Raw genomic sequence first — 12,079 nt, 5'->3', positions numbered from 1 at the left:
GGCTCTGCGGCTGCCCTTTCCTGTCCTCTCCTCCTGCTAGGGTTCGGCTTGTACCTCTGATGCACTGGGGCTTGGAGTGGTCAGAGGAAGTCATCTTACCACCACCCCCCCTCCATTTTATTTTATTTATTTATTTTTTCTCTTGGGTGTGTGATTGTGTCTGGGGGGGGTGCATCAGTTTGCCCGAAGTCTGCTTCTCCCTCCCTTGTCTCTTCCTCCTTTCCTCCACTCCCTCCCACTGGGACTCATCCTAATCCCCCATGCCCTGGACTTTTCTGCTCACATATCATTTACATAATTGCTAAACTGATAATATACATATGTATTCATGTATACACACACACACACACACACACACACACACACACACACACACACACACGCTTACACAAATACCCCCCTCACACCCACACTCAAACATCCCCCTCTAACACACTCACAGACACACACATACATTTTAATACCCCCCCCCCCCCCCCCCCCCCCAGTACCATGTCCCTAGCCCTTACTGAATGTCCTATGTCCTGGTTCACTAATGTTGTATGTTTTTTGTTATATTGTTTGTTACACACATCTTGGTTTTGTAGTAAATTAAAATAAAAAAAGAGAAAAAAAAAAAAATATATACCAAACTTTGAATATCCCAGGGAGCACCATTAAATCCATTATAGCAAAATGGAAAGAATGTCACCACGACAAACCTGATAAAAGAAGGCCACCCACCAAAACTCACAGACCAGGCAAGGAGGGCATTAATCAGAGATGCAACAAAGACACCAAAGATAACACTGAAGGAGCTGCACAGATCCACAGTGGAGATGGGAGTATCTGTCCAGAAGGCCACTTTAAGTCATACATTCCACAGAGCGGGGCTCTATGGAAGAGCAGCCAGAAAAAAAAAATAAATAATTCCTTCAGAAAACACATTTGAAGTTTGCCTGACAACATGTGGCAAACTCCTCAAACATATGGAAGAAGATTCTCTGGTCAAATGAGACTAAAATTGAACTTTTTGGCCATTGTGGGAAACACCACGTGTGGCGGAAACCCAATACCCTGAGAACACCATTCCTATGGTGAAGCATGGTGGTGGCAGCATCATGCTGTGGGGATTTTTTTCATCTGCAGGGACAGGAAAGCTGGTAAGGTAGAAGGAAAAATGGATGACCCTAAATACAGCTCAGTTCTGGAAGAAAACCTGTTTGAGTCAGCCAGAGGGTTTGAGACTGGAACGAAGGTTCTCTTTCCAGCAGGACAATGACCCTAAACATATTGCTAAACCTACACTGGAGTGGTTTAAGGGAAACATGTAAATGTATTGGAATGGCCTAATCAAAGCCCAGGCCTCAATCCAACTGAGAATCTGTGAAGATTGCTGGACCCCAATGCAATACATCCAACTTGAAGGAGTTGGAGCAGTTTTGCCTTGAGGAATGGGCAAAATTCCCAGTGGCTAGATGTGCTAAGCTAATAGCGACAGACCCCGAGAGACTTGCAGCTGTAATTGCAGCATAAGGTGGCTCGACAAAATATTGACTTGGGGGTGAATACCAATCACACTCCAGATTTCTCTTTTTTCATCTCAATTATTGTTTGTCACAGTAAAACAACAATTTTCACCTTGAAAATGGTAGGCATGTTGTGTAAATCGAATGGTGCTCACCCCCAGAAATCCATTTTAATTGCAGCTTGGAATGTAATAAAACAGGACAAACACCAAAGGGGATGAATACTTTTGCAAGAGACTGTACATGGGTCCTTAATGGAAGTGAGCCATAACTTGTTCTGGTGCAGTCAGCACCTACAGTGGTGCTTGAAAGTTTGTGAACCCTTTATAATTTTCTCTATTTCTGCATAAATATGACCTAAAACAACATCAGATTTTCACACAAATCCTAAAAGTAGAGAAAGAGAACCCAGTTAAACAAATGAGACAAAAATATTATGCTTGGTCATTTATTCATTGAGGAAAATGATCCAATATTACATATCTGTGAGTGGCAAAAGTATGTGAACCTCTAGGATGAACCAATGATTTCAAGGTGAAAATAGAGTCAGGTGTTTTCAATCAATGGGATTGATTGTTCTTATTTAAAGAACAGGGATCTATCAAAGTCTGATCTTCACAACACTTGTTTGTGGAAGTGTATCATGGGACGAACAAAGGAGATTTCTGAGGACCTCAGAAAAAGTGTTGATGTTCATCAGGCTGGAAAAGATGACAAAACCATCTCTAAAGAGTTTGGACTCCACCAATCCACAGTCAGACAGATTGTGTACAAATGGAGGAAATTCAAGACCATTGTTACCCTCCCCAGGAGTGGTCGACGAACAAAGATCACTCCGAGAGCAAGGCATGTAATAGTCAGTGAGGTCATAAAGGACCCCAGGGCAACTTCCAAGCAACTGAAGGCCTCTCTCACATTGGCTAATGTTAATGTTCATGAGTCCACCATCAGGAGAATACTGAACAACAATGGTGTGCATGGCAGGGTTGCAAGGAGAAAGCCACTGCTCTCCAAAAAGAACATTGCTGCTTGTCTGCAGTTTGCTAAAGATCATGTGGACAAGCCAGAAGGCTATTGAAAAAATGTTTTGTGGATGGATGAGACCAAAATAGAACTTTTTCGTTTAAATGAGAAGCATTATGTTTGCAGAAAGGAAAACACTGCATTCCAGCATAAGAACCTTATCCCATCTGTGAAACATGGTGGTGGTAGTATCATGGTTTGGGCCTGTTTTGTTGCTTCTGGGCCAGGATGGCTTGCCATCATTGATGGAACAATGAATTCTGAAATATACCAGCGAATTTGAAAGGAAAATGTCAGGACATCTGTCCATGGACTGAATCTCAAGAGAAGGTGGGTCATGCAGCAAGAGAAGGTGGGTCATGCAGCAAGACAATGACCCTAAGCACACAAGTCGTTCTACCAAAGAATGGTTAAAGAAGAATAAAGTTAATATTTTGGAATGGCCAAGTCAAAGTCCTGACCTTAATCCAATCAAAATGCTGTGGAAGGACCTGAAGCGAGCAGTTCATGTGAGGAAACCCACCAACATCCCAGAGTTGAAGCTGTTCTGTACAGAGGAATGGGCTAAAATTCCTCCAAGCCAGTGTGCAGGACTGATCAACAGTTACCAGAAACGTTTAATTGTAGTTATTGCTGGGCAAACAGGTCACACCAGATACTGAAAGCAAAGGTTCACATACTTTTGCCACTCACAGATATGTAATATTGGATCATTTTCCTCAAGAAATAAATGACCAAGTATAATATTTTTGCCTCATTTGTTTAACTGGGTTTTCTTTATCTACTTGTAGGACTTCTGTGAAAATCTGATGATTTACGTCATATTTATGCAGAAATTTAGAAAATTCTAAAGGGTTCACAAACTTTCAAGCAACCACTGTATGTTAATTACTGGGGAATTTGTTTTTCTTTTTTTCCCCCAGCATGTGTCCTCCTGCCTGTAATATGCTTCATAATGACATCGACAATTGTGGCATTGTCACTCGTGAACATGAACATTGGCGTTAATTTGTGTGAGGAATGGTGACCTGATGTTGTCCCATCCAGGGTGTTTTCCCTTCCAGGGTGAATTCTCCCATCCTGTCATGTTGCCGGAATAAATTGAAAAGAATAAAGTGGTTACTGAAGACCAATGAAATGAATAATAATAATCTTTATTATTTATATTGCGCATATATCATGTATATATGATCAAATGTGCCTTACAAATTACAATAAATTGCTAACTTTAAGATATTACAAATATTTTAAATCAATAATACAGCTATATATGAATATGTGAATGAAAATAATTCAAAGATTGATAATGGATTATAAAAAATATAATTACTTAGTGTTCATAAGCAATTCTGAATAAAATGTCTTTGCTAAAATATTAAATCTGTTGTAATTGTTCTCTATGGCAATTATATACATAAAATATAAATACTCAATGTTCATAAGCAACTCTAAATAAAAATGTCTTTACTGAAGTCTTAAATCTGTTGCAATTGTTCTCTTCTCTATGGCGAGGCAGTGCATTGAAGAGAAACGGGGAGGCTGCAGCAAAGGCCCTATCACCCAGAGTTTTATAAGTCTTAGCACTGAATGAAAACGAGAGCGGACATAATTTAGACTCAAAGAAATTAAGCACGAGATGGGAAAGTTGATGAAGCTACACTCTAAAAAATAAAGGTGCTTCAGTGGTTCTTCAAATCTCTGGATGGTTCCATGGAGAGTCAAAACTCTGTGATGAACCATTACATTATACGAAAGGTTCTTCACATTGGAAATGGTTCTTCAGAGCCTGGCATTCTCTTACCATTTGCTGGTCAATGCACATAGGCTATGTTTACACAAATCTGTCTTCACTGCTCAAACAAATGGTTTAAATGGTTCTTTAAAGAACTGTTGCATGAACGGTTCTTTGAAGCCCTGAAAAAGGTTCTTCTATGGCATCGCCCTGAAGAACCGGTACTGGCCCCATTATTTTTTAGAGTGTATGGAGAGAGATACACAGAGTAACAGTGTGCTTTATTTCAGCAGTTGAATCTACATCCAGTTGGCAAGTTTACCTTAAAACTTAAAGGAGGACTTAGAATTACTGGATTGCTCTGGAGGGATGAAAGAAAGAATAGAAGGGTGAGACAGGTGTCACCGAAAAGCGATTCAGTACTGTACTTTTGCAGTTGAGTCCACAGACCAAGTTTCATCACTCCCCCTGAAAAGATGTTGGAGTTGTAAAATCATTGGTTTCTAATGGGAGGATATTGGGATGAAAAAGAAAGGACCAAAGAGGAGCAGAGAAAAGGTAATGCAGTATTGACCTATGTCATGACAACTTAACTATATATATCAACTTCGATGGTCCTAGGTTTTAATCTCAAGGAACAGTTAGGCTTTGAAAAATGAACCGAAGCCAGTGGGAGGAAAAGTGAAGAATAAAAAATAGAAAGCAGGAGTTATAGAGGGAAAAAAAGAGCTTTGTAACATTTCCCAGAACATGTCGAGCAAGTTTGAAAATGTTCCCATTCAAAGTCTATGGGGAAAATACAGACGGATAGAGAGATAAAAAAAAAAAGATGGATGCCGGTGGAATATCAAAATGACCTACAAAACATTTTGAATGAAGTTTCTCCTGAAATGGCACTTGCATTATTAAAATAGAAGAAGAATAAGAAGTCTAGGGATCACAATTAGTGGTTGTAAAACAAATCACATTTAATTTAAATCATTAATTTTATTAATAATATTTTGATTTACTTATTTTTGCAATTATAATTCTGAATGAATAATTTATCTTAATTAGAGGATTCAAGGAAGTTCATTAGTTCGTATTAATTAAATAAATAAACAATACCATTTCCTCGAATGGAATACAGTCAAATACATGTGTATTATCTGATAAAGAGGGGAAAAAACTACTTGGTGGAAAAGAAAAATCCATTTGAGGCTTGCAGGCACAGATATTGGTTTTTGCTCGATTGCTCCGAGGTTTTAACCAACGTGATGAATACTTTGACTACTGGGGAAAAGGAACTCAAGTGACTGTGACCTCAGGTAAGTGTTTTAATGTTCTTGTTTTTATTTCGAAACAAATATCGATTTAAAGAAGAATACAAACATAAAAGGTCAAGGCTGTCTGAGTCGTCCGTAAAAAAAATAAAAAAATTAAAAAGAGGGAGAAAATAGTGACCGCTCTGCAAAAACAGAGCCTCGGGGCAATTTTGTACAGAGACGCAGCCTCTTTACTCACTGTGACAACTACTACTTTGACTACTGGGGAAAAGGAACTCAAGTGACTGTGACCTCAGGTAAGTGTTTTAATGTTCTTGTTTTTATTTCGAAACAAATATCGATTTAAAGAAGAATACAAATATTAAAGGTCAAAATTGAGTCGTCCGTAAAAATAATAATAAAAAAAATTAAAAAGAGGGAGAAAATAGTGACCGCTCTGCAAAAACAGAGCCTCGGGGCAATTTTGTACAGAGACGCAGCCTCTTTACTCACTGTGACTACTACGGCTACTTTGACTACTGGGGAAAAGGAACTCAAGTGACCGTGACTTCAGGTAGGATTACATTTGTTAGACACGTTTAATATCACCTTAAATTTACAACATTTTAGAAAATAGATTAGTCTCCACTTTTGGTCCCCATATTGTCTGAGTAGCGCCTTAAACTTTCTCACTGTGCCGCTACTTTTGATTACTGGGGAAAGGGAACGACGGTGACTGTGACTTCAGGTAAGAAATTCAAACCAAACCTCTTTCGATTCGCCTCCTCGAACACCAACAATATTACAAGAAAAACTGGAGCAATTCAATTGTTTCATTAAAATGATGAGAAAATGGGGTTCATGTGAAAAAGTCGCACTTCATTTAAAAGATAAATATTTATCTGATTGTTGGGGAAAATAAAGAAAATAGCACGTCCGTGTATGTTTTTTAATGTGCGTTTATTATTATTTTATTTTCTCGTATAAACCCAGCATCGATCAGCAATGTGCTGTAAAGTTTTTATTCTGAATATAAAATGACACCTGGTGGATCTTTAACGCTGAGAAACTTTACAACTTTTCGGATCTGATTTTTGTGAGTGACTTTGAGACATGATCAGTAATATATCGTGAGATCGGACAGCAGGTGTTTTTGAACGATGTCAGAGTGGATTTGTGTCACTGTGACGACGCTTTTGACTACTGGGGAAAGGGAACGACGGTCACCGCTACTTCTGGTAAGAGCCACATCTTAATCTATTCGTGCCGTGAAACCAACATGAAACTTTTTTCCCCTTATTTTCTTTTCTTTAAAAAAGATCAGACTGCAGACTGGTGGTAATGACTGTGCGCTGTGAGGTTTTCTAATGAGCCTTGACTACTCTTCTGGAGAAAACACAGAAAATAACGCTTCAGTTCTCTTCAAACTTTAAAAATGTTCACTTCAAGGTTTTGAGTTTTCAAGGTCAGTTTTAGTAAACATGATAATGCTGTTAATATCCTACAAGATCGCGGTTTTTCTGGTTAAAACAAAAACCTTTTTTTAATTTTTTAAATAAGCTGTCGGATATTTTCAGCGTTTCACTGAATAAAGTTCTCTATTTGGTTGATTTTTAATGATGCGCGTCTGAAGCGTCAGTGAGCGCGATAATGTCCCTGGTTTGGTTTGGTTTTGTTGAGTTGAGTTGAGTTGAGTGGATTGAGGTGGGCTGTGAGCTTGAACACTGTGGAACTGGGCTTCTGATTACTGGGGAAGAGACTCAGCTGCCACCGGAACAAGCGGTCAGTAATTCAGAGATTTGACCTTCAGCTTTATTTCTGTCATAAAGCGAGATTTAATGGTCTAAAATGTAAAGCTGCGGGAAAGTTAAGGGACGTTAAAAAGTCGGTTATTTGCATCATATTTTAGGGCTTTTTTTTCCTCGTTATAAGTTTGCGAGACGACTGTATTTAAAGTCAGTGAATGATTATTACTCCGTCTAATAAAGTGTGCATGAATGTGATGAGTTCCTGCTTTAGACGGATTTGTGGAGAGGAATAATGGAGGGAAAAGTGGGGAAAGAAGAGACAAAATCCCTTTAACGTTGTGTGTCTGTTTTCGCTTCTTCTCATCGTTTATAAAATAATTTGGTGTGAAAAATCTGAACGATTTGAAATGATGGATTTATTTTGTTTTGCGCTTTTCTGCTTTAGAGGAGTCCGTTGTTCCAAAGGAGCGGAAATGTAGAATTAGAATAAAACATAAAGAGAGATTCTGTGGAAGAAAATCTTGACAAATAATCCGAGTGGGTTTACTGATGATAATAATAATAATAATAATAATAATAATAATAATAATAATGTATTTAGCCTTTGCTTTGTGTTTTGTTGGTTATTATGAGTCAGTTGGTTCAAGTCGCCGACCTTCATGGTCGAAAATTCTCGATAAATAAGTAAATAAATAAATCGGTCGAACTCTTAGTAAATGCTTTCTATTTGTTTAAAGAGACTAAATTGTATTTGTTATATCGGAGTTTTATATTTTTTTTTTCATGGAAGGAAATTAATTTAATTAGTTTTGTTGAATTGTCTCATGTTTTGAAAATTCGGCACAATTCGTTTATTCCGAGAACGAATTAAATCGTAAGAAATGGGCGGGTTTAGTGATCGGACCCTTTTTCCGGCCCACAGCGTCGATCTGAAATGAAGGAATAAAATCTCATTCAGGTGGAAAACTGCGGCCGGAGTTTGCGCGAGCGGTGAGACCGAGTTTCTCATGTTACTGTGTGTGTGTGTGTGTGTGTGTGTGTGTGTGTGTGTGTGTGTGTGTGTGTAAAATAAGTATAATTATTGCAGTTAAACATTCGAATGTATAATAATTATTAATCATTAGTCCGAATGAATTGTAGATGATTAATAATTTAAAATGGAGGCCAATAAAAATGTCCGTGTGTTCTCTGATTGGAAAGGAGAATAAAGTCCACTTTGAAAAGGGAAGGAGATAAAAAAAAATGTTGATTTGGGAATAAAATCGGTTGCATTTGAAGCTTCCAGGCGCAGAATAAATACCGTGTTGGTTTGCGGCTCTGTTTATCTCCCGATCTGATCTGTCTGATCTATCTATCTACAGCAGTGCCAAGCGCGCCGAAGTCCCTGTTTCCCGTGTGGCAGTGCGGCTCGTCCCCGGACGGTTACGTCACTCTGGGCTGCATCACGAGCGATTTGGCCACCGCCGACGGACTGAGCTTCAAATGGACGGATGCGAACGGGAGCGCGCTGACTGACTTCGTGCAATACCCAGCGGTGCGCGCGAACGGAGGCTTCACCTCGGTGAGCAACGCGCGCGTCAAGGCTGCCGACTGGGACCAGAGCAAGAAGTTCACGTGCCAAGTGGAAAATAGCCTCGGTTCCAAAGAAGCGACCTTACAAAAGATAGGTAAGACAGAAACACCTGAAAACACCCTTTTTTTCCCCAATCGGTGGCCACTTGATTAACCCTTACATACTGTTTGGGTCAAATTTGACCCATTTTAACATTTGACAGCAATAAAAATACCCTAAATGTCATTTTTTTGGCCTGATATCGTATGACTTTTCCTAAAGTGATCCAAAATACACAAAACTGAAAATATTTTAAACTGGTATAATTTTACAGGGGGGTTACAATTTTTTGTACACTTAGGCTGTTCTGGGGCAAATTTGACCCATATTCATTTGAATGTCTTTTAAACTTCCCAGAGTGTGTTAAATCATGGTAAAGGGTGGGAGGGGAGGGACAGTACATGCCATGTTCTTGTATATCACTTATGGGACAGTTATGACAGTGTTCAAGGGGGGACTTGAACCTGTCTCGGGAACTTTACATGTTCCCACCATATTTTCTCACAGAAAATATGGTTTCCATAGGAACATGTACCTGTTAGTTTTTGAAGAGTCATGGGGAATCTCGAAACAGTGAAAAAAACAGTTGCACAGTGATCATACATAGTAAACATAAGGAACAGAGGTCATATGAGGTCAGAGGGTGCCTTGAAACAGGAGTGAGATCTGCACCTGCACCAGAAATGTAACAAAATCTATAGACCTATGTAAAGAGTTAATAAATGTTATAAATGTTATAAAGAGTTATAAATGTTTTTGCAAACTGTACTTTCAATAAAATATATTAACATCATTATGACTATTATGTTTTCATGTCTTAGGTAAAAAAGAATGTGTGAAAGATGTTTCTATCCAAAATCGGGTAGTGTAAATATATAAAAAATACACTCTCTCTGCTTTCTGAAACATTGATTAAGGATTAATCAACCATTTATTAATGTCAGATTGGTCATTTATATGTTTTAAAAAGATATGGAGCTCAAAATTGGGTGTGGACTCTTATTAGTAGGGTATTCTTTGCCTGGGTCAAAATTGACCCAGACCATACCATGAAGGCATGGAATATGAACAGTATGTAAGGGTTAAGAAACCTACACTGTAAATGCAAATATTCAAATTAATTAGAAATGATTAGTGAATCAAACTTAGAAATCATCAACCTGTTGTCAACCTGCCCCATATACACACACTCCCAGAAACAAACTGGGACTAAACCTTCCTTGTCACTGGGGTGGAACCGTCAGGGGGGCAGTTTTTAGCCCTTCAGTCTGTATCTTTTCCGTGGAAACGTGAATATAGTGCACATTTTAAAAGAATGTAACGTCCATAATTGGACCTTAAAGCCCCTGGATGTGCAGCACATTTAAAGCTTTACTCTGAAAGGTAATGAAAGGGGCTCGACATGCATCTTCCTTGGTAAAATGGACATATTCATTGTAGAAAACACGAGCCCTTGATGGTATCACCCCAGTGACAAGAGAAAACAGTTTGTCTAGATTACAGGATTACTGACACTGGATATGGGAGGTGGATTTGATGAAATGGTCAGTGAATGTAAACACACATTATATATAATGCCTCGGAAGCAAGCAAACAGTAATAAATATGCTACAACGTGTATAACTATGCTTAAACACTGATGATCATGTTATCTTCTGTACTCCATTTGAAAGTGTTTCTTCAACACGGTTTTAGCGAGCGCTGAAGTGAAGTTCCTGTAAAACTCCATCATTTAAAAAGAAGAATTGAAACCAACCATTTAATCGTGATAGACTGAAGTTTCTTTTCTCTCCTGGCACCAATCAGAGTTTGTGGTTAGTCAATCCAAGAGATCAAAAATTCAGATCCGACACTTTGACTGTTTTCCCAGCAGCCTCAAAGGCCAGAGAGATGGCGATGACTTGAGAATAATTAGTGTGAATATTTCTCTCAGCTTCATGTGTAATCTAACTCCAGTCTCGGTGTGAGCATTATTCTTTCAGAAAACTCTGCACAGGACATGAAATTAGACTGTAAATTAGACAAGAATAAATGTCTACAACAGTTTCAATTCCTTCGAGTCCTTTTCAAAGAGGATGTTGCATGTCTAATCACACCGAGACAGTCTGCTTTGACCATTTAAAGTGTCTGACGAAAAGTTTATTATTCCTAAAATGTCTGTCCATTTTTTTTCAATCAGCACCGGAATATTTCATATCCACAGTCAAACACTTTAAATTCCAAAGCTGACGTACACTGTGTGCTCTTTCTCTGCCAATGCTCAACAAAGCCTGTTCCCTTTTTTCACCTGTAGCTTATGACTTCTCGCATGCTTGTTGCCACAGTATGCTCTCAAAAATCCTTGCAAAACTTTGCTGTGGCATCAACAGTTATGAGATCGATTCGATTTTACAGACTGGGAAACTCTAATTGAAGGGGTTCTCGGCCTCAGTCCCAGAGATCCAGTGCTCTGTACAGCTCAGAGTTTTCTCCTGAACCCTGCTCGAATCCATCCATGTCATTTGTTTAGCCAGAAAGAAAACATGAGGGGTGCTGTGATAGGAAAATAATCAGCAATTTGGTGATTGACAATGTTTGATCCCTCTCGAAGTTAATAAAAAAAATATATCCACAGCTTCTTTTACTGAGAAACCGGAAATTTTAATATTCCAAGTTTCAACGTATAGAATATGTAAGAATTTGACAGCACTGATATCCATTCAGATATTATTTGGTCGAAAAAAAATGCACTTTTTGTGGACTTGATATACTGTGGCAACACAATCTATTCCTCGACTGCAAAACCTGCTGTGCCCATTGCTGCTGCATATGGACCTGTGTGTGTTTTTTGCAGATGTGATCGAGCACCCCCCTACATCTCTGCTTCTAACAACTCCCACCCAAAAAGAACTAGACAATGGAACAGCTACCTTCATCTGCTTAGCTGCACATTTTTCGCCTAAATCACACACGTTTAAGTGGACTCTTGAAAACCAGGACCTCGGTTCGAAGGTCAAAGACACCATATTAAGCCAAGATAAAGGTGCTTACACTGCCATAAGTATTTTGGAAATCAAGGCCTTCGAATGGACGGGTCCAGTGAAGTGCGAATTCCAGCAGAAGAAATGGAAAGGATCCGAAGAGGCGAATTATGGTACGTGTTATACGATTCTTCTACTCCTACTTTGATGACTTTTACCTACCAATTTGAAACCTGTCCAAACAGCTGAATG

The 12,079-nt window shown here is 38.8% G+C and overlaps 1 gene segment (V, D, J or C); it reads left to right on the top strand.

Annotated features, from left to right (window-relative positions):
* LOC132868332 (Ig mu chain C region membrane-bound form-like) overlaps positions 1–12,079 on the top strand; it is a 76,558-nt gene that overhangs the window by 63,079 nt on the left and 1,400 nt on the right. The window contains 3 exon segments of the C gene segment in view: positions 6,000–6,081; positions 8,617–8,922; positions 11,701–12,000. Of these exon segments, the coding sequence occupies positions 6,000–6,081; positions 8,617–8,922; positions 11,701–12,000 (688 nt within the window).

This window comes from Neoarius graeffei, chromosome 20, assembly GCF_027579695.1.
Source record: "Neoarius graeffei isolate fNeoGra1 chromosome 20, fNeoGra1.pri, whole genome shotgun sequence".
In the NCBI taxonomy this organism is placed as follows: domain Eukaryota; kingdom Metazoa; phylum Chordata; class Actinopteri; order Siluriformes; family Ariidae; genus Neoarius; species Neoarius graeffei.
The sequence above is the reverse complement of the archived record's forward strand: the minus strand, read 5'-3'. Positions and strand labels throughout refer to the sequence as shown.